The sequence below is a fragment of the Coturnix japonica genome, chromosome 3 (assembly GCF_001577835.2).
Source record: "Coturnix japonica isolate 7356 chromosome 3, Coturnix japonica 2.1, whole genome shotgun sequence".
Classification (NCBI taxonomy): Eukaryota; Metazoa; Chordata; class Aves; order Galliformes; family Phasianidae; genus Coturnix; species Coturnix japonica.
The window spans coordinates 35,668,394-35,691,552 of NC_029518.1; the positions used below are offsets into that span (position 1 = coordinate 35,668,394).

General features: G+C 40.4%; 1 protein-coding gene and 1 long non-coding RNA gene across 3 annotated transcripts in view; one reads left to right on the forward strand and one right to left on the reverse strand.

Annotated features, from left to right (window-relative positions):
* The first annotated feature begins 817 nt into the window (after positions 1-817).
* The window catches only part of LOC116653243, a 49,260-nt gene continuing 26,918 nt past the window's right edge, over positions 818-23,159 (forward strand). The window contains exons 1-2 of the long non-coding RNA XR_004306789.1: positions 818-1,398; positions 13,701-13,853. This is a non-coding gene — a long non-coding RNA (uncharacterized LOC116653243). The remainder of the gene's footprint in view (positions 1,399-13,700; positions 13,854-23,159) is intronic.
* Positions 3,469-22,819, reverse strand: TSNAX (translin associated factor X). 2 transcript variants are annotated; one of them, XM_015857906.1, is made up of 6 exons: positions 22,691-22,819; positions 20,656-20,763; positions 19,714-19,828; positions 17,374-17,504; positions 6,487-6,614; positions 3,469-5,359 (listed from the first exon to the last, which is right to left on the reverse strand). In XM_015857906.1, the coding sequence occupies exons 1-6, from the start codon at positions 22,704-22,706 to the stop codon at positions 4,985-4,987; spliced, it is 873 nt and encodes a 290-aa protein (XP_015713392.1). In that variant the 5' UTR covers positions 22,707-22,819; the 3' UTR covers positions 3,469-4,984. The 2 variants fall into 2 exon arrangements, with proteins under 2 accessions (XP_015713392.1, XP_015713391.1); XM_015857905.2 differs by having other exon boundaries at positions 22,685-22,770.

The following is a 23,159-nucleotide window of genomic DNA, read 5'->3' on the forward strand; positions in this document are numbered from 1 at the left end:
CAAAACACCTGGCTCCTGCTATATGACCTTACACCACTTCATCTCACTCCTTTTCCTTCATGGCATCTCCTGTCTGTCATCTTCACCTGTAGGTGAGCGGTATAGAAAGCAAAATCTTCTTAGCCTAAGTCCTTGCTGAGAAGAGAGATCCACCCCTTAATGCTCACACATCTAACACAAGACTGCCAGCACTTAACAATATTCCCGTGACACTGAAACCCTGACTGTCCATACAACTGCATCCTTCAAACACCTGGTTCCTGTCCTCAGAAAGTTCTTTTGAACAAAACCTGGGCTATTTCCAGACCCACTTACGGATGGTCAGTTTTGCCAGGTATTTTTTCCTGAGAGGAGAAGACCTTGAGAAGGAACTAAACGGAAGTGGTGGGACCCATTCAGATGAAAAGGGATTTGTAAGCCCACAAGAAAGCCAAGAGCTGTGGGAGAAGTGCCCAAAGATAGACCATGTCCCATGAAACCTGCTCTGCACCAGGAGCCAAAGAACAGCATCTAAACGATGGGTTTAGGAGGTCATCTGGCCTGTTGTGGCAATGGAGGAGCAGAGCTTACACAACAGCCCCTTTCTCTGGGAGGAGTAAACATCTGAATGAAAAGAACAGTCGAAAGAAAGAAGATGAACCCACATGACACCAGTCTGTGAAATCCAGTAGGGCAGGCTGGGCACTCAGCCCCCCTCACTGTGGGGCAGGAGGGACACTAGGGCCAGTGGTGTCAGCCTGTGGGAGGAGCTGAGAGGAGCCATCTCCTCAAGTCTGGCCAGTGTTCGGGGAGACACTGACTGGCTTCAGAAGAACACATAGGCAAGTCTCTCCTGCTGCACGCTGCAGACAGGCCTTTCAAAGGGGCAATGAGTTAGGTAAAGAAAGGTGGTGGAACTGGTGGGAATACTCCTCAGTGACAACCTTCTTAAGAACTGGAGAAGCAGCTTCCTTCATGCTTGTAGACCATTTCTCTTGGCTTGTGATGCCTGTGGGCCTCAAAATAACTGAGGTTTGCACAGCTGCAAGAGCAACATGAGATGTGCCTACCCACCCATCCTGACATACAGGACCATGGCTGCCATAGGACATAGCACCAGGTCCTTGGAGCGCAAGAATAGCAGACCTCTCCCCTCACAGCAGGGTGACGTTTTCAGATATGGAGGTGTGAGTAGTCAAGCCCGCTTAAGAAACCAACAGATTCTTCTTCCTGCATGGAGATATTTTACCCCCAAGACATCAATTAGACATGGAAAAGATTGAACCATGGGATGGACATGGACAGTGACTCAAAAGAACAGTAAAGCCTAAGAAATACAAGAAAGGAAAGAAAGAGTTGAGCAGCAACAACAGCGAAACAGACAGATGAACAGCATACAAGTGGAAAGCAGTGGTCACAGTAAGCATTCCTTTATGTTACAGAATACCTTTAACTTTGCTTCTAGCAGTTGCAAATACTGGTAGATCACCCATCAATGACTATGGCTACCAGCACAGGAATGAAGGAGAACAAGCATGGGAGATGGGGTGGTATGGGAATAAAGAGCTTAATCTGTTACAGCACAGCTGGATCCCGCAAGCCCTGCTCAAAGCAGGACCTGCAGGCTCTCACAGCTCATAAAATTAAGTTCCCATTATTCATTACTCAAGAGTAGATGCTTTGGGTATCTCGTGGTCCGACCATTCCTACAGGTCGGCACCAAGTCTCTTTTACAGCTGACTTATTCAGTTTCAAAGTGGTTTCCAGCCTCTTGCAGAGCTGCCTTCCTGTCCCATGTCCTCCCCAATTCCCACCCTAAGCGCATACTCTGTCCTGCAGCTCATCCTGCTCCTCCTCCATGCTCTCCCACTCCTTGCCACTTTTCCTCTCTTTGTTTTCACCTTACTTCCTTCCATTTTCCCGCTCTACTGCCTTCTCCCTTCCCAACTAACCCTTTACTGTCAGCACCTCAGGCTTCCTGAAGTTCTGAGAAGTTCCCTTTCCAAAATCAGAAGTGGTAAAACAAACTGCTATCCTGCAGTCTTCTGGTAAAGGTCCTGTCCTCTCACTTCCACTTCATCTCCTTCCTCCACCACCTTCCTTTTATATTTCTTGGCTGTTTCTTTGTTTGCTCTGAAGTTCAGAAACTCTGGTCTGTAGAGAGTTCAGAGTCTGGTCAGTAGAATTCCAGAAGGCAAAATATATAATATAAAGTCCATTCTAATTTTATTAATTGCTTTTTACTTTGGATAAACTCACTGAAAAAAATCCAAGTAAGGAAGACTGAGTAGATACACACTCTTGTCCTGTCAACAGGAAGCTTCTCTTATATAACTTCACTGCAGTTCTGGAAAGCTAAATGCGGTTGGATCTATTTTCCTCTCTGCAAATTAGTAGCCAGGACAAAAGTCAAACATAAAGAAATATCACCTCTGAGAAAGATTTCAGAAAGCCAGATGGTTTTTAGCACACAGAGCTGCCCTCGTGAAACATCTGCTATGACGTAGTCCTGTTCTGGCTGTAGACCAAGCATATCAATGGCTCCACAGAGCAATGGGATAAGAAATGGGACAATTGCCACTGCTTATTTAGCAGCTTGTTTTGCTGATAAATGTCTGTCACTTTTCAAATAGCCGCAGTCTAATTGTTTTGGGGGGAAAATATTTCCTTGAGCAGGAGGTTTGCAGGCCGCTAGCTATTTCCCATCTGTGCCGCTGCTCTAATACACCACACATACACTTTCCTCCCTATTAGGGATTATTACAGCTTCTGATTATAAACAGGCAGCCTGAAGGAATTTAGAAATCTCATCTGCCGTTAAGAATTCTCTAGGCTTAGTGAAATGCTAAGGTTGGTATTAGAACCAAAGCACACTCTGTGAAGAAACCTCTCAATTCTGCTGGTAAAAATACCATTTTTATAATTCTGTGGTTTCCAAATCATGAATGACTGTACAAGGGCAGCAGCTGTTTGACTAAAGCAGTGGCCGCTGTGCGCTCATTCAGCAGCAGGCTCTCAGTGTCATTCACCTCATCCCTTTTCAAACTGTGACATGAAAATGTTCAGCTTCTGCCCAATAGCTACAGGGACAGACAACATACAGCCCTCTGTTTAGTATCAGATAATACATCTAATAACGATACGATAGGCTTTCATCCCACACTCAATGCCAAAAGACATGGCACTACTCTTATACCTGCTTCAAGTGAAATACCAGATGAATATGCACCTTAACAAAGCATTTTAAAAAGGCTTGCTTATGAATAGGCTTCACTTTCCTTTCTTACTCCTCATCACATCTTCCCCCTTCCAAAAAAGAAATAAAAAGGGAGAAAAAAAAATATATGCTTCATTGCAGATTTATGCTGGTGTAAAACTGTTCAGCCATCTGAATCCCTTGTTGGTTGTTTGTTTTATCTCAAGAGGGTCACACAGTTTCAAACTCAGATACTTATTAGTCTTCCCTGAATAAAACGGTTGAGAAAGTAGTTCTGCACATCAGGAGGAAAACCTCCCACCTTTATTTACCTCTAGGACTAAAAACAGCAAAATAAACCCCAACATGCAGGCAGTGACTGCTTTCAGAATTTATTGTTTAAAAAAGGAAAAAAAAAGAAACCAACAGTAATAGGGGGGGGGAAAGCACCCACCACATATTGCTTTATGTGGAAACAACGGGAAAAAACGTGACAAAAACGTATTTACCCATTCCTGCCCATGTGTCAGATGATCCGCGCTACTCAGGACACGCTCATGGGAAAAATATTGGCACTATCACAGCATATGGAAGTGGAAATAAAAAACATGCAGTATTTTCAATTGCAGTTGGGAGGCCTATTTCCTGGAGTCTAAAGATCATGTTGTTTTATCTGTTTTCCTTTAGCATAACGTACATTATCAGACTTCCATAACTTCAGACACCGGCAGAAAGCCCTGATTTTTTGCCAGCGGTGACATACCCACCTCAAAGATAAACCTGGAAGTCAGAATGTCTGCCTTATTTCTGTTTGCAATTTCCTTTCCATAGGAACATGCACATGATATAGTTCCTGCTAACAGATATTTAAAGCTTGGCTGACCCTTTCTATACTTATACTAGCCCAGCCCCACTGGAGGTCCTCAGGGCAGCACGAACAACAGAGAACAGACTTCCAGCACAAAGCCTCCTTCATTTTGTTCAAGAAGCACTTGCCTTAACCAATCTATGTGCATTAAGCATACTTGGGAGGTCTTCCTTCTGTTTTTGTCTACAACAATGGCAGATTCTGCATTGCAACGTGTTCCCAAAATGTAAACCATTAAGTTCCACATTTTTAAATGATTTTCTAACTCATACCAAAATATCTAAAGAACCTGCGCAACTTAAACAGAACTCAATTTTAACAGAGCTCCAGAACAATGAGAGCACAGTAATACATGCTTGGTGCAATTAACCTCATTACCAACTGGAGAAAAGTTGACTTAGCTTCAGTTTCATGCTTAAAAGCATTAATATGGCATCTTTTCAAGACCACCTCAGCTTCAAGTCAAAGGTTAAACTTTCACATGTATAGGTGCATCATTTTAGATACAACATGAAGACAGAACCCAGTCAGAAAACAAAGCTCAGCAGAAACTTATGGCTAATGCTGAACAACCAGTACCTACCCATTTTTTTCCACTGCTAATTAGTGATAATAGTGACCACACCTGTTTGAGGTGACCGGCACTACTGACAGTCACCGGTGCAAAGCACAGTGGAACGTTTGGTCATTCTGAAAGAAGATACAATGGAGCAATACAGGAAATTCCATGCCGAGAGGACAAAGTCAAACATTTGTTCTCTTGAACACCATAAAAAGTATTTTTGGTTACAAATCACTATTGCAAACAATCTTCTCATAGATAAAACTAAAAATGTCTCTACCTAAAAAGTTCTGAGAGGGTCAAAACCCTAAAAATCATAACTAACAAGATTCCTCTGTGTAAGTCCTCTCCCCTTCTGGGCTGTGACAGTCTCCTTATTTTAAGAAAGACCCTCCTCTTGGTCAATCAATTCTGTTTTGGTGGAGAACACGTCAGCCAACATGTGCTTTGGGATTTCAGAGCCCCGTACTTTTAACGTATAGCAGGCATTCTCTACTTTTGCCAGACTCTGTTTCAAAGTGTACAGTTTCTTAGATACTTCATAAGGTCCAGTGTTGCCAATGAAAGTAAAACCGTCATAAATCTGACGTAAGAACTGGCTCAGTTCAAAAGGTGTGTCGATGTCACCATTTCCAACGCTGCTGATGCACAGTCTCATCAGCTCTCCAGTTAGATCAGCCACCCCCAGCAGGTAATCTACAGGTGTCACCTTCAGGCTCCAAGTGTGTGGTTGTTTATCCTGGGAACTGGAGGGCTGAGGACAGAACAGAGCAAATTGCATTACAGAGAATTATGGAAAAGAATCTAAAATGGTTCAAATGCACATTAATTTACCTAATGCACTGTAAAGCAATAGGAATTACAAACACTCTAGTGCACAGTGCTTCCACATTCTGATTTCAGAAGTACTATACGCTAATCGTTCCTCTAGCATGCTGTGAGATATCAAAGTATCCATTCCATCGAGATGTGATTTCCGCTCTGAAAAGCATGATCCGTACAATATTCTTCTACAACTTTTGTATACAAACAGAATATTTTTGTATTAGCATTGCATTTGCCTTTTTTTTTTTGGCTTGCAGACTTCAGCCTGATGGACTTAAATTCTGATTGAATGGTCTTGTCCAAAGATACACAAACATTCAAGCTGTGTATTACTTTATTTCGCACGTGCACTGCATGACCATTTCTGTACCTTACCACAGCCATCTCCTGAGCCCCGCCAACAAAACGTGCCCAGTTTACTGTGGCCATTGGCAGCAGTGTCTGTGCAAATTCTGTGTAGGGCAGCGTAAAGGTACGGTCATGTGAAGAAATAGCAGATACAACACGAGGGCTAAGGTGCAAGAGTACATGAGTTTGTCCTCTGAAAACACAAAGAGCAACTCTAGGAATGTTACAAATGACCTAGCTAAAACACATGCTGAATACTAACAGAAGCTAAACAGAGTGCCTCCCCTGGTTATCTTAGTAAGAAGTAGGAAGATTTCATTTGGTCTCAAATTCATCAGTCTCCTCCAACTTTTGCTACACTACTATTACACTGGTAGATCTTACAGATACAATCACATACATTAAAAATCCCTCTTCTACATGTGTTTCTCAGTATTTTACAATCCCACATCCTTCTCCCTACCAGAAGGTGTTCATTTTGCCCTAAAGTAGATATGAAATGAATAAATTTGTAGCCCACTGATGTAGTTTAAACCTTCTCATAATAAAAAGTACCTTTTGAATGACTGAGTCAAAACCCACATGTATATGTAATACCATTCCATTAACTGGACTAATTTAATCAAATGCCGAAAATAGGACTAAGCTCAGTCATTGTGTTAACATTCCAAAAAGATATACATTATATGAGAAAAGAAAAACTTTTACCGTGTTTGTTGTTTCTTCTCTGTCTTCTGTTGTAAATATGAGTTGCTTGTTGATCTCTTCAACACTAATTAAAGATCGGGTTTTGATAAAATACTGAAATGAAACAGCTTCAATATATTCTTGAAGTCCTGCAAAAAAAAAAAAAAAAAAAAAACCCACTGAATTATTAAGCAAACGATTCAGACTTTAGAACAATGATCCATGCTTCGTATGTGAGACTATTTTAACATCACCAGCAGAAAGTAGAAACTGTAATCCAGAAATAACACTGTAAAGGTACTTAACATAGCACACTTATGACATACGAGAGGAAAAGCACTGCAGATCAACATCTTCAAGTGTTCACTCCAAGTGCATTTTCCATTCAGATCCTCCAGTACATCAGTAGAAAGTATCGTGCTACTCACTCCCAGAAACATATTGAGAAGTTTCTCCGTATACGGAAGCTCCTAAAGCATTGCATTTATATGGTGGAGAGTGCAGGCAGATGGTCCACATAATACAGGTAATGCTTCCTTTCATTCATGTTATTTGCAACAGAAAATGCTTGTTTAAAACTTCATTTCCCATTTATTTGTTTTGTAGGAATTTGTGAATAGGCTCATTAAAAAACACAGGCTAGGTAAAATTCATGTTCAGGACAAAGCATATTTTCTTGCAAATAAATCCAGATCAAAACCTAATAACAATAATTACAATAACCCAGACAGAGCTGCAGTGTTTGGCAAGGTGAATACAATGAAGGACAGCCTTATCCTCAAGAACTTACACTCTGAAAATATGGAATGCAGGAAGAACAAAAGGTGTGCCAGCAAGGAAATAAAAGATAGGATAACAAACACAGCTTGTACCAGATTTATATGCCATCTGCAGCCACCTGTCACAATTACCTCTCACTATCAACTCAGCAGATGGCAATTTTCTGTACGCGCAACTAGCAAAAGTGAGATCAAAAAATATAGCTTAAACATTGAGATGGTGATTCATAGGTTCTGTTAATTTTTCCTTATATGTAGAGAGCAAATCTGGGGGAAGCATGTGGGAAAAGCTCCCAAGCACAAATCTGAAACTGGCATTGATGGAGGGGGGGAAAAAAAAAAGCAGAAATGAATCTGGAGCAAACAGCCACAGCAGGACTAAGCTAAAAAGTTTTGAAGACAATAACAATACATGTGTATCTGACCAAGGGGCAGAGACAGAGCCAAAAGAGGAAGTTAAAGGAACAGACTGTAACATGATGGATCTTAGCAGAACAGTTCTGAACAATTACAAGGGGATGGTTTTGCTTTAAGAAAAGCAAAGAGGTGACATTGCTGTAACACGCTGAAAAGGGCCATGAGTAGACAACAGCTTTGCCAATATGTCAAGTTAAATAAAAGATGGAGGTACCCAAGGTAACTAGCAGTAGAATCCTGTTTCCATTGAAATAATCTTAGAAACCCCAACAGACCGCTCCAGGGCCAGAATCTCAGCCTACAGAGATATCCAGGAAGCAGAAAAGTTAGGCTTCATCCGGATCAAAGAGAAAGTCTAAATCAGTGACAAGGGAACACAGTCTTGAGTAACAGAGGAAAGTGGAACGATCCCCAGAAAGCTAGAGGAGACCTCAAGGGAAAATGTTTTTCATGTTACAATCACAAAAGCTTAATGAAAGACCTGCATTTTTTCCTTTGAAACATGAATTTGCAAAGTGAGGGAAGGCAATTCAGGAAGGCAGTTCAGTTTGCACCCTTCATGGCCCTATACAGCAGCAGCTTGAAAAGCAGAATAAGATTCAGCAACCAGAGCCACACTCATTTTATTTCTCTCTTGCAGAGAGCTGTAAGGCCAATTAAATGCAATAGTTTAATCAACTAAGTTTGGGTAAAGCATTCTGAGCAGAAGTCACAGGGGACTAATAGAGAAAAACTACTCAGGATTTTCTAAAATTAGTAATTTCAGAAGTTACATAAAGGAAGATTTACTTCATCACCTCTTCTTCTGACTTACGCTGATGATGTAACACAACCAGTAATTTATTATGACATTTTGGCTTTTTCTATGGAAAAGTTGTAAGTTACCCAATACCACAGCACTTTAAATGACATCTATGATAATCTGCTATCTGTGAAGACTACCAGATATGAAGAATCAAAGTGGCACTCACCCAAGTTGTCAAAGAGATCAAATCAGCTCTCAAACCTTCCAGTATACAGTTTTCTCCATCAATCTTAACTCCCAGCTTCAACTCATTCCACTTTAACTCCTACACACACATTTTGTCCTTTTTCAGGATATTTGGTTCCTTCTTTCATTTTTGTATTTACATGCATTTATTTTCCTTTCTCTCTCTCCATATATATGTATATACACACACAAGCACAAATGCACACACATTTTTACCTACTCCTTTCCTACCCAAATTGACTTGTTCCACTGTTTTCCTCCCTTCTTTTTAACACCACTATATGAATACTGTACACACATTCTGGTTTGTCATTTCACCTTGCACAGTTTGGGCATCTACCTCACAGCATTTACAAGTAAGTTTACAAAACCTTATGTGACACTGTTAGCATCACAAATAGACTGGCAGCAACTCCTTTGCAAAAAATATTCGTATTTTAAGTCCTTCCAAAAGTAGCTGCAACGTAACCTTTTAGCGACCCAAGACCTTGAAAGAAGGTGTTTTTATATGCAGGTAGAAGGATGTTTGAATATGTTATGTTTTAGTTTAATGGAAGGACATCCGCTATGTTAAGCAAATAATCCCCAAGGTGAAAAGCTCCATCCCATTTCACTACCCACTGTCTAAAAGTACTAACAGTACCTTTCCCCTCATGCTTTTATTTTGGATTTATTCCAAAATTGGATTATTTACAGATTGAGCTGCCAGTAATAGCTTGTAAAACTGTTTTACACATTTTATTTCCCTAGAACACACATAGGAAACCACAACTAAAAGCATGGCATTACTTCCACTAGCATTGCTTAAAATTACAAAGCCGAAGCTACACAAAAGTTAAAATACTTTGATATTTTATTACATTTACCCTGTATAAACAGCTCGTACTAGTGATAAGCTACTATCACACATGTAATGTCTTCCTTCTAGATTTTGAAAATATATTTTCCACACACAAACTGGAAAGTTACACAGAGGTATCTTCTCAGCACACATCTACTGACAAGTAAATTTCATGCCTAAAAGTTTGTGCAATTTCTTTCCAGTTGAATCATCTGATAATAAAGACTCATCTGTACATACAGAATCTGAGAAATAACAGTACGAGGTTTCTCTAAAAGAATAATAAACAAACAAACAAACAAACAAAACTAGTATTGTACCAGCATGGAATTGGTTCTCTTCAAACACTCAACTCATTGCAGCACTCCCTCCAAGAGTCAAATGAACATGTAGGAGATAGGAAAAGATGGTTCTATTTCAAAAATGGGTAAACAGTCCCTTAATTGAAGGAGTCAGATTAGGGTAAATACAATCTAATTTTACCTAAGATGTGTATGCATGCATGTACTGAAATGACAGATCAAAGAAAATAAATAAATAAATAAATCTGCTATTTCTATTCACTGAGTAACGCTTTAAATGTGGAGCCACGTCTATGTATGTATACCATGCAGAGCTTCGTTCAGCCTTTGAATTTTAAAGGGAAATGGGGAAGAGAAAAACACAGCCAAGTCCATTTCTAGATAAACTGCTCCATTTTAACAATTCAGTTTTGAAATCACTTTGACAATCAGTGCAAGCTCATATAGGAATATTTATTAGAGAAAGATACTGTATGCATTCTACCAGTAATCACTTCAAGGTGGTAACTGAAACCAGAACGTATATTGCATCTAGCAATGATTCATCTAAGCTGGTTTACAATCATATCAATACTTAAATTGGTGAAAATCTCTTTCATTAAACCCTGAATGCTTTAATCAATTAGTCAGTTTTTACTTGACATACCCATGACCATCCTGCAGCTCTGCTCCTTTCCAGCTGTATGTGTGATACACTTCAGATGCTGAAGCTTTAGAGTTGTTTGCTAGTTTAAAGCTGCATACACATCACAGTCAGGGAAAAGGTAAACCAGAGGTTCGTCTTCATTCCTCAAAATTAAAGAAACAATATAGGCTCCCTATTTAACAGGCATAAGTGCCTATGACAGTTAAATTATTTCTCAAACAGACACAAACCCTGCAGAGAACTGCAGAGTTTTATGCTCTCATTTAGAGATCAATTTAATTGAGCCTTTTATGTTATTACTTCTAGAAATAAGTGTACAAATAGACAACAGTTTCCTTGTAGAAGATGTTGTGGAAGATAAGCTCACAACCTTCTATTTTGTCCCCACTTGTAGATCTGAGGGATATACCACCATTACTTGCTGAATTCAACATGGTTTCCATACTGATTTTTCACTTTCCTTGGAAGAACCTAGAAAATAGGCATGAGCTAGAAATAGTCCAAGAGTGGTAAAATATAATACACTGAAGATAGCAAGTTTCAAACAAGCAATTTAGTTACTGAAAAATCAGTTTGATAGTTTGTTGCTGTGCAAGAACAAAGAAACACACAAAGTAAGAACACACAAATTAACAAAATTATGTCTGATAAAATATTGGCTTCTTCACTGTAAATTCCATTAATTTTTCAGTATAATCAGGAAACTTTGTTTCCATTTCTGGCGTTTTACCTCTCACCCACAACAGCAAAGAGATGAACTTAATTCTTTAGCTACATCCTGTTCCTGTGTTATTATGTTTTCCCACCATCTTGCAGAAATCTGATTGCTTCCTCCACGGACAGTTTTCCTTTCAAGTTTGAGGTGTATGAAAGTTTTTTTCCTGGGTGAGATGATTACAATTCATGATACCCTTCCTCAAGCAGTAAAAAGCTTTTCCTTTGTATGTCACCTACTTTATTATAGGTTTTAAATTGTAAGACCAAAAAAAGTTCTTTTTCAGAGGTACATAATTGTTCTTAGCCTTAACTTTGTTTTGCATATATATAGGAAAAAGAACAATTTGCTTTATCCACTCCAACACAAGTTATTTATTGCATTACAGTAAAAGTCCTGAAGTGACTTTATATGGCATAAGGTAGGATAGTGAAACAAGCTACATTATAACATACTCTCAGAACATAAATAGTGTCTGCACAAGATAAACCCACTGCGTCAATGCTGAACTTTTACACAGAATTCCCCGCACCAACATCAGCATTCACAGAGCAGTAGTTTTGACAAGGTGTTGACATTTTACAGCCTCATCATCTAATCCCATTCAGAGCAAGTGCAGACATGATAAAGAGCTAATGAGCTCCTCCGAGCAACCCACTCCATTCACTGTTACTGCTAGTACTGACACACAGCAAACAGAAAGGTCAGCCAACAGTGTTCCAGTTACATCTGTTATCATCACTCTACGCTGTATTAGCAAAGAAGCCCCGAAAGAAATATGGGCTCTTCATTCCATATGGGAATTTACGTGCAGCTATCAGCTGTGAAGACAATATATACTCGTCCCTAGCAAAATCTTGACCTCATTGTAAAGACACCTACACGTAGCTTAAGTGATCGCTCTTAACAGCTTCCTCAGTCTAGGTTTCCTATAGGAAATGGTTTGCCACCTCAACAGCCTTACAATTCTTACACAGGTCCACATCTCATACTGTTAAGGGCCAAAAATTGGCAAGGCTTGCTTCAATCATTTAGAGATTTCATTTAATAAGCCATGTTAGAAAGGAGCTCCATTCATTCCCACCCAACACCAACCTACCGCAGACTCTTAGCTCCCCTCCGCAATATACAAGTTTTGCATTTATGCAGACCAGATGGAGGTCATACTTGGAATAAATCCTAAAGTGTTACAGAGCATACTCTGTTTTTAAATGTTATACAGGTTTTTTCCTGTCCATCACTGGTATTTTACAGTACTACTTTGGAGTTTTTCATAAATAATATAATACTACATATACCAAATCCTGAAAAGTTTCTCCCCTTTACTTCATACACTCATAAACTCTTTCTCAGTCCTTTTCTTGCATAGCATCTCTCAAGAATTTTAAAGAAACAGTACACGTTTCCTCACAGGATATATAAGGTATACACTGCAAAGTGGGGCAAAGAGCAGGAATTCTATATTACAAATAGTAAAGCTTTAAAAATATCAACAAAGCCGAACATCCTAACATAACAAATGGAGAGCTCCACATTAAAAAAAGACTTCATTATTTCAGTATCTCTTTGTTTGCTTGTTTAATCGTCCCCTGGGACAATCTGTACTGTTAAGAAACGCGTAGAAAACAGTCATCAGTTTTTGTTGTTGTTCAATTAGTGCTATACTCAGTGTTTGAGCTCATGCAAGTGTCCTTTGGGGAAACGTCCTGCGTGCCATTAGCACTAATCTTAATGAGGGAAAGCATGAAACTCCTTTAGTGCTCTGCCAGAATTGTTTTATCTTCAAGTCAAAAGAACAACTGTTTGGAGTAACCCCAAAAAAAGCATTTAACAATTACAAGTGGCAAACAATATTCCCAACCATTATACTCATAGCACCGTTCTATTTATAGGTGAACAGTTATTATACTGAATAAAACATGTATTAGACAGCTTTATGATGCAGATAGTCATGACTCTTTAGCTAAGGCTGCTACAGCAGTTTCCATTACGAGCCCAGTTTTGATGCCTTTTACTCAGAGAGACACAGGGTGGGGAACAGGAGGATGTTTCGTGTTTGGTTTCAAGACAAAGGAGAATATTTTTAGGAAGTTTGAGGTTAATTGGACATGCTGCTTTTGAGATATGGGACGCAGGCGTTTCTTTATTCTTTTTGGAAGAAAACAACACTTTAATTGCAATGTTTTTGTTCACGAAAACCCTTTTAACAAATTCTCCAGAAATTCTTTAGAACGCAAAATCAGATTTGAAAGCTAAGAGAAAGTCAAGACTTACAGCTTCAGGAAATACCTAAACAATCTAGCACTTCTCCTAGCTACGTTTGTTCTCAGAAAGGCATGTAAACTTTTCCACTGTGAAAAAAGCAAGGCAACAATTAAAAACCACTAGACTTAAAAACAAAAAGCAAAAGCAGCGTTCTTAACTCCTATCATTGTTTTCCCTTACAATTGCAGTATTTCATAAACACTGCAGTCAGGGAGGATAAGACATTCCCTCTCACAGTCGTTCTTCAGCTAACTGTTCCTTCTTGCCTCATGCTTCTAGGTTTTCTACCTCAGCTTCTCCTGACAGCAAGCATCTTTACATCTGTCACCTTGATCCCAGTGTCAGCTGCATCAAAATCTACAAGTCTTTAAGTCTGTGCAACCCTTTTTTTGCATCCCAGTGACTAACTGAAGAGTGGATTCAGCAAACAAAGTGAGAGGAAGGTTCATGCTACAGGTTTGCGCTTCATACTTGGCATAGACACAAGCTCATGTGTCTATGACCCCCCATAGATGAAAAATTAAAAGATATAGACAGGAAACATTCAGAACTTTCAGAGCTCAATGTTAAAGCAATGGAGGCTCTTTCTTTGTATAACAAGTTGATGAATGAAGACCCAATGTATTCCATGTATGCAAAGCTACAAAACCAACAGTATTATATGCAGTCATCAGGTGTTTCTGGCTCTCAGGTTTATCCAGGGCAGCCTCAAGGTAATGCGTATCTGGTGGCAGGGAGTGCACAGATGGGCCACATTCAAGGCTATAATCTTATCATATAATCAATGCCTCATATAATCAATGCCTAAAAGCAATCTCCGTCTTCTCAATAACACACTCCTATATTCTAACACGCTCCCTTTACAAAACATGCATGACAAGCACCAGCAGACACAAACTCCACCCACTGAAGGAAGAGCCAAAATTTAGGTATTGACTTTCTACATGGGCAGATTATGATGGGACAAGGGGAAAACAGAGGAGATTTAGAGTATGTATTAGGAGGAAATTTTTTACTCAGAAGGTAGTGAAGCACTTTCACATGCTACCCAGAGAAGCTGTGGATGCATCATCCCTGAAGGTGCTTAAGGCCAGACTGGATGGGACCCTGGGCAGCCCGAGCTGATGCGTGGCAACCCTGCCCACAGCAAGGAGTTGGAACTAAATGATCTTCAAGGTCCATTCTAACCCAAGGCATTCTATGATTCAGTAGACCATGCAGATGACCTAAAGAAACTGAATGAACATCACCGTACCTCAGTTGGATTTTATACACAGTCTTTTTAATGAGGAAAGAACTAACTAACTGCAGAAACAACTGGGAGATCTCTGGGCTAGGCTGCATTATATAACTTAGGAGATTCCAGACTTGCCACTGATTCATGATATCTAAAGAGAAGACAAAGATGAAAGCACAACCATTTCCATTTCTAACTCAAACGGTCCTACTCCAACCCATAACAACCTACAGGGGCTGGAAAAATCCAATGGGAGGGCTGCGTTTTTATATCTTCTACATTAGTCCACAGAATTGCTAAATTTTAGGCATTTGTTTGCATACCTGATCAAAAGAAAATGTGGACAGCAAACCTACTTCTACCCACCTATTCTTCCTCATGATCTAGTGCTCCAATACCTCTTTGCCTTCCTCCTTGTTTCTTAAACCTCAGAAATCAGTAGATTCATTCTCTTTAGTAGTCCTAAGACTATCAAGATTTCCTGTAACTCTAAGACAGTCTCACTTCACTGCAAGCCACATGCAAGTGTTGGGGATATACTGCATATATAAAAGCTTTGCAGCTGTGGAAGCACTGAGTCATTATACATACAAAGCAGGCAAATGATTTCCTCTACTACAAGTCTATATACAGCCTATTCTACGGATGGACATATCTTTGTTATTTTAGAAGTCTGATATTTAAAACAGCAATGAAAAGTTTGAGAAATGTTGAATTGCAACTGACAGGGTACTTCCAGTTGTTTTGAGAAATGTTTTGTGAAGAGCTTATTGTGGTCCATTAATAGGTATGTTTATGCAAGTCACAAATCAGTAAAGGTGAATTAGCGTAGCTAACTGTTTATGAAGCAAACCTGAACAGGAACTTGATAAGATAGTAATAGCAACCTGAAAATAAATTATGTTTACATATCTTTTATATAAAACACTAACTATTCAGGTTGGCAAGGAAGCATTCATTTAAAAACTAAAACCTACTTTATTTTAATCAGAAGAGATAAACTGTAAGCAGAATGCTAGCAAGAGGTTTGTTCATTTTCTTTATAGGACATAGGTACATACAGAATTTACCACAAGTTTCCCTGTCTGCTTTGTAGGCATGCTCTTACTACATCTGAGATAAATGCAAGCTAACTCCAGCTAAGATTCCCCTAGGTAAAAACAGAAGTATGTATATCTCTTTGAATTCACCCACGCTAAGCCTCATATTAAGAAATAAGGTGGAATTCATGTGAAGCAACCAACAGGTGGTAGCTGGTTACCTTGTAATAACTCTGCCCATGTGGCAAAGCTGATAACTCATAGCATGAGGACTCACAAAGATTTATACACCTCAAACAATGCTGTTACACAGATAGCAAAGAATATTACATGAGTCACGGCTTGTCTACGAGCTTCACAGGTTATTTAGACAATGTTTACAGGTCTTAAGGAAGCTTTCAAAAAACTTTATTTCATAAAACTGAATGAAAGGACTGGATTCTCAACATTTATAAACAGAACTTAAAATGAAAATCCAAACACTTCAACAATCACTGTTTACAGTTTGAGGTCATTTGTATTGACAGGGTTTTGAGCCGTGTTTTTTTCATTGCCTCATTAAAATACTAAGCGACAGAGGGCAGCAAGATTCACACAGGTTGTAAATGTCTCTCCTACGAGTAACTGCTCACACTTAAATTGAATAACCAAATGTAGCACCACAGGCAGGCTGTGGAATTGAGTTAGAACCATTGAAAACTAGTACGGCAAGTTCAGGAGTGCCAAACTGAACTTTCACTTAAGAGCATCTCACTCTTAGATGACCCTAAGTTCACATACATAAGTAAAAGTTAACTTGCGCTCTGTTTGTCTTGTAAATTACATTTCTTCATAGGTGTATTCATCACCAGCTTATAAAAGTAAAATAATTTTAAAAATTAAATCTGAGCAGCTCTCCCCTGAAGAATTACTGAAGGATTCTTGTCTGAACAAGGAAAGATGCACAGGAAACCGATATATCTATCATAAGATAGGTAAATACAAGATACTTCCATAGCATGACCAAGATGGGAAGGAAGCAGTTACAGACTTTACTTATATATTGCTATAAACAAGGCAAAAGAATTTTAGGTAAGAATCATATTCCATAGCAAAAAAAGTATCTTTTGTCAGCAAAAGTGATGAAAGCACTGGTACTTAGTGTCTCAGGGATGGTATAAAGATTGCTATTTCACAAAGAAGAGCAAAAAAGATGCAACTGAAACATAAAAATTGCATATTCCAAGTCTTTAGAAGAAAGAAAATGCTAATCTAGGGATTTTAAGCCATGAACTTTGTGAATTCACATAGGTATAATTTCACAAGCTAGTCATTCCTTCTCCCTCCCTGAAGTTACAACCTGTTCAACTGGGGTAAATGAGCATGTAGCACACTGTCAAAGACAACTGACCAGTACGTACATTAGAACCACTCCCAGCTTTAGTGTAGGTCAGGGTACAAAGTTATCCAGTTGCAGCAAATCCTTGTTTAACAGCAACACTAACAAGTCTGTGTGATAATAGTCTCTCCAGTATCAGAACTAACTCTGCTAACGACAAAGATGAATCTGAATCCCGCTTTATAACCACAGAAATGTGCTATGTTCAAACCTGCTGCATGAAGAAGAAGAACCACTGCTAGGCAAGATATCAAGTTTAGTGCAAAACAGCACTTTCTGTATTGTAAAATAATTTACCGGGAGATATAGCTCTGTGGAACTGATACATGTCTTCACCGATTAGCTCTTGTGCAACCTGCTTAATCTTCCGTCTGACAGCATCTAATTTGACTTCAGATTCATTTAGTACTTCTTCACCATTGGGAGCACTGAAATCACAAAGCAGAAATTCAAACAGCAGCTTTCAGAATACGAGCAGACAGTTAAAGAAAAACGTTTTAAGTTTTCTATCACTAATACACATTCATAGACTTGAAGGAAAAAAATGGAGCAGATACTGGAATCAGAAATGGTTCAACTTCCATTGACAATTATTGTAGACTCTGAAAGATGGGTTATGCAGACTCCTGTCATGAAAATAATCAGCCAGCCAAGCATAGTTCCAGTAGCATGATATTTATTCTAGATAATAATTCTAACAATTGCTTACGTAAGAACAATGAGAAATACATGTAAATGCTTCATAAGAGTATGCTGGAAATTGAACAGTCTTTGTAGAAGCTCATTAATCTCTTTAAAACAAAAGTATCGGTATTCTGCAGTACATTACAGAACACACATTAAGTACATACATTTTAGACAGTAATGATGAGCTGTGTTATGAAAGAACGGCTGAAATATCTGATTTACAAACAATATATACTTGGCATGTATGTTTAGTTTAACCAATTTCCTTTAAAACCATTCCTGTTCCGATCTCAAACTCTATGTAGTACATTATTAGGTTTACTGGCTATGTGGAGACTACAGATAGACTAGTCTCAAGAAAACATTTAAAAGCAAACTGATTTCAGAAAGTAAAGACATAACAGTGGCTAAAACCAAAGGACTAGGAAAGCAAAATATAGCACGGAAAGCTTCCACTCTCACAAAAACACACGTATCTTAAAAACAGGAATCTAAAATTCAGAATTAACGAGCATCTCATTATTGTTCTTTTCCCTACACTGGGAACAGCTATTCACAGCCAAGGTTGAGGCAGTTACCAGAATTATCGCAGTAATTCCTCACAGAAGACCAAGTAAAAAAGAGGGCAATTTCCTAACATCTATTTATAAATGTTACTACTATGGTAACTAAAAATAGATACTACCAAAACAGATGTGTTCAGGTAAGAAAGAAAAAAATAAATCTGGGAGAAGGAACAGGGAGAGCTGTTTATAGAAGTTACACGTAGAACGAGTAAATATTTTATTCAGCTGGGTACATGAAGCTCTACATTTTCCCATTCTTTTCCTGCTTTGTTTGTGGCTTCCAGTGGTTGCCTGAAGGCTTAGGAGGACACAAAACATACAGAAGTTCAAAGCTTTATGCACAAGACTCTTAGATTGCAGAATGCAGTGAACAATCAAGGCTGCTTTTTGCACTGATTACTGAAGGTGAGGTTACAAGAACCCAAAAGGGGAAATAACAGCAGAGGCAATTAATCTGAAGGAAGGCTGCATGTTCTTCTCTGCCAGCTTGCTGGAAGCTGATAAGCTCTCATCTGCTGTTATACTCTACTACTTTGATCCTGTTTAACATTCCAATAAAACCAACTAAAAAACCTCAGCCAGTATCTATTAATTCTCTAACTGGTGCATGCATTCAGTTGCTAAAGGATGTTTATGGGTAATTAATCTTTCTCAACAAAATATCTCAGCTATTAGTCACAAACACAGAACACTGAAAGACGGCTTCTAGGTTTGTACAGACACTTTAACACTCAGTGTGACTCACAGAATCACAGAATGACCCAGGTTGGAAGGGACCTCAAGGATCATGTAGTTCCAACCCCCTGCCTGGCAGGGCAACCAAACATACACCTTTACTAGATCAGGTTGCCCAGGGCCCTGTCCAACCTGGCCTTGAACACCTCCAAGGACGGGGCATCCACAACCTCCCTGGGCAGCCTGTTCCAGGGCCTAACCACTCTCCTAGTGAAGAACTTCCCCCTCACATCCAACCTAAATCTTCCCTCCTTCAACTTAAAACCATTTCCCCGTGTCCTGCTATTGTCAGCCCTTTTGAAGAGTTTACTCCCCTCCTGGGTGTAAGTTCCCTTCAGGTACTGAAAGGCTGCAATGAGGTCACCCCGCAACCTTCTCTCCTCTAGGCTGAACAAGCCCAACTCCCCCAGCCTGTCCTCATAGGGGAGGTGCTCCAGCCCCTTGATCATCTTCATGGCCCTCCTCTGGACCCTTTCCAAAATCTCCATGTCTTTCTTGTACTGAGGGCTCCACACCTGGACACAGTACTCCAGATGGGGCCTCACAAGAGCCGAGTAGAGAGGGAAATCATCTCCCTATCCCTGCTGACCACCCCTCTCCTGATGGAGCCCAGGATCCCATTTGCTTTCCAGGCAGACAGAGGACTCACCTGATATACCTGTGGAGTAGAAATATTGTTCTTTTGCTTTCGATTGTTATATCACGACTGAGCTTCACAAGCCGTTCATACTTGTCATGCCTGGTGTCGAGTTCCAGCTGAAATGCTGCAGAGTCAATTTTTACAGCATGATTATCACAGAACACAGTGTAAGCAAGAAGCTGAGATCCTGTGCTACAGTTACAGCTGTGGGCCTCAGCCCCAGTCAGCCTTATCCCAGTGTGGGCAGTGCTCCTGAACAAGGCATAGCTGTGGAGACCACCATTGCCCTCTGCCTGCCACAGCAAGGCAACCCTGCCGCTCACCACTGAGCAAAGGCACAAAATAATTTCTGAACAAAACACAGAAGGTCTTACAGCACAGGTATGCACCAAGCAGGGACTCACAAGTCCACTAAATAAACTATAAAGAAATACTTCATAACTCTGTGGCTTATAAACACTAGTGGAATACAAACAGTGCAGCCCTGAAAAGTCAGGATGAAATGCCCCCCTTACTCTGTTCTGAAACTAATCAAACACTGCTGATTAGATCTCATGAGAAAGGAGGGGAATAAGGGACATTTTGAATTCAAGTTAACAGTATCCTCAAGAAAAAAAAATGGATACATTTGAGAGTGAAAAATTAAAGTTGAAAGTACAATTGCACTACTCAATTTAGAGTGCAAGCGTATGTACATTACTCAAGATAAAAGTGCTGGGGTCAATGTTAATCATCTGCCAAGCTGACTCATACAGCTGTTCTAACATCTGTTAAAAGACACCAAGGAAATTATATGGTGCTAAGGCATTAGCTCTAACAGTCATCCAGCTTTTATTTCTTCATCTTTCTTAGGAACAAAATAATAATTTGGGAGGTAAGGGGAAAACACAGTTCCTAGCACATTCCACAATGCACACTTTTCATAATCTGGCTTTCCAAATTCTAACTTACATTTAAAAGACGTCATCAAAGGAGAAGAAGGATTAACATTCTCTTTTTCCTCTCTTCTTTGACCATGCGGAAAATTATCGTGCTTTCGTTTTCTGAAGCCACCTGATCCTATTAACCAAAATTAAGAACACACAAATAAAAACATTTAAAAATAAACTAGTTTTGCCAGAATACACATAATGTCAGAATGCTGTCTTCAGCAGATTTGTGGCTGTATTGATATTTTGCATGATACAATGAGAGAACTTCTATTAGCAATTGATGTCATCTCCACAATACCACACTACTTGTTCCTAGTGAATACTGGGTCAACTTCCACCAATTCCAATCGATGACCATAGGATCCCAAGTGCTTTTGTCACAAGGCATTCATATCCTTATGTTTCCTTTCCATAAAGGAATAGCTGCAAGGAAATTATTGTGTGAAGAAGGGCCTACAGCATTAGAATTTTCAATATTCAACTTGAAAGAAAATATTTAAACTCCTACAGGTAGTAGTTTATTGAACAATAATTATAGAATCATAGAATTACTCAGGTTGGAAAAGACCTTAAAGATCATCAAGTCCAACCACAACCTAACCACACTACTATAACTAACAGCCCTCCACTAAATCATGTCCCTGAGCACCACCTCCAAACAGTTTTTGAACACATCCATGGGTGGTGACTCAACCACCACCCTGGGGAGCCTATTCCAGTGCTTAACAACCCTTTCTGTAAAGCAGTTTTTCTTTATATCCAACCCAAACCTCCCCTGGTGCAACTCAAGGCCATTCCCCCTGTCACCAGAAAGAAGAGACCAACCCTGCTCTCAGTGCAATCACCCTTCAGGTATGTGAAGAGATCAATAAGGTCTCCCCCTTCAGCCTTCTCCTCCTAAGAGACTGTAATTTATGTCATTGGTCTTCAGCAATCAGAAAAGTACTCAAGGCATAAATTAGGCATACTGACACTATCTAGATTTACCTCCCGTGGTGCAGCACCTTAGGTCTTTACACTGCATTCATTTAAAAGCTGTTTTTTCACCCTGCAAAAATTGTTTCCTTCAGCTGCCCTTATGCACTTCTGCTTTAGTGTCCCTTTTCAAACCCTCATTCAAAACCCATCTCTTCTAGATTGCCTTTTACTATCAACTTGCAGTTGGGTCCCATTTCTTCCTTCAGTCACTCCTTCACCTAGGAGAGCATCATTCACGTTGTAACCACATCTCTTTTCATCTCCACCTTGTGACAGCTGCAAGCTTTGTGTTCCTAGCAGAGGCCAACATTTGGCACACTCACATACCAGCATACCTTTCTGAATATGTGGAGCTCTCTTAACTTCCTTAAAAGAAAAACAAAAGGAAGCTACTGAGAAGTTACAGGAGAACACTGGATTTTACCATGTTTCCGTTTGTTTATTATCCCAACCTCGAACCAGAAGTGGGCGTTGTTACTTTCTGAAAGAGGAAACTGAAAATCATTTTTTCCTTCTTTTCCGTCCAGACGTGGGTTTGGGGCTTTGTTTCTCCTGTAGCACTGAGCACATTACAAACACAAGCACTGAAGAGAATTCAGCCCTCTACCTTAATGCTAAGGTTTGGAGCATCAAAGTAACTCACAGGACAATAAAAACAGGCCCTCCTGAAACAGGGGTAAAAAATGGAGAGAAATAGAGGAGCGAGGAGCAATAAATAGTAACGTGAATTTCAGAAAATCAGAGGAAAATAGATCAAAAAAGCAAAGGAAAGCCACACTGTTTGTTTTCTATTTGGAGGGAGCTCTACCTGAGCAGCACACAGGCTGACGGCAAGATCTGGCAGCTACTTCCTACCACTTTACAGGCTCAATTCAGCTTTTTTTACTACATATTTTTCAACAGCAAAGACGGGGACTGCTAGAGCCAGCCACAGGCCTGGCCGAAGGAACAGCTAAGGCACCACACAGCCGAGCCGGCCCTCTCCCCTCATCCTCCGTCCTCCCTCCTGTCCCGCTGCCCCGTTCCCCTCCGGCTCGGTGAGCCCTGCCGTCCCGCAGCAGGCGGCGCACCATCACCTTCCTTGCCGCTCATCTCGCTGCCGCCGCCGAACCAGGCGTCCCCACAGCGAGCCGCTTCCCCCCCTCCAACCGACAAGGCCCCAACGCAGCGCGCTCAGCTGCCTGCCATCCTGCCTGACGGCAAGGCCCGCTGCTACGCGGTCTGTCGGCCCCTCAGACACAGGAATGGAGGCGCGGAGCAGAGCCCCGGTGAGATGGTGGGCGATACTGGGCTCGGTGGCCGCCAAGTAGGAGCAGAGCGCAAGCCCCGCCATGGTGTTAAGCAGGCCCTGCTATAGACAGCCGCATTGAGGTGCCGCTGGAGGCCTCCCAGGCGCGGGGCAGGGTGGGCCGCGTGGGGCTGCAGGCGCTGGGCGGGGTTTGACTCCGTGCCTGGGGGAGTGCGGGGTGATGGACAGGCTGAGGGAGCTGGGTTTGTTCAGCCTAGAGAAGAGAAGGCTGCGGGGTGACCTCATTGCAGCCTGTT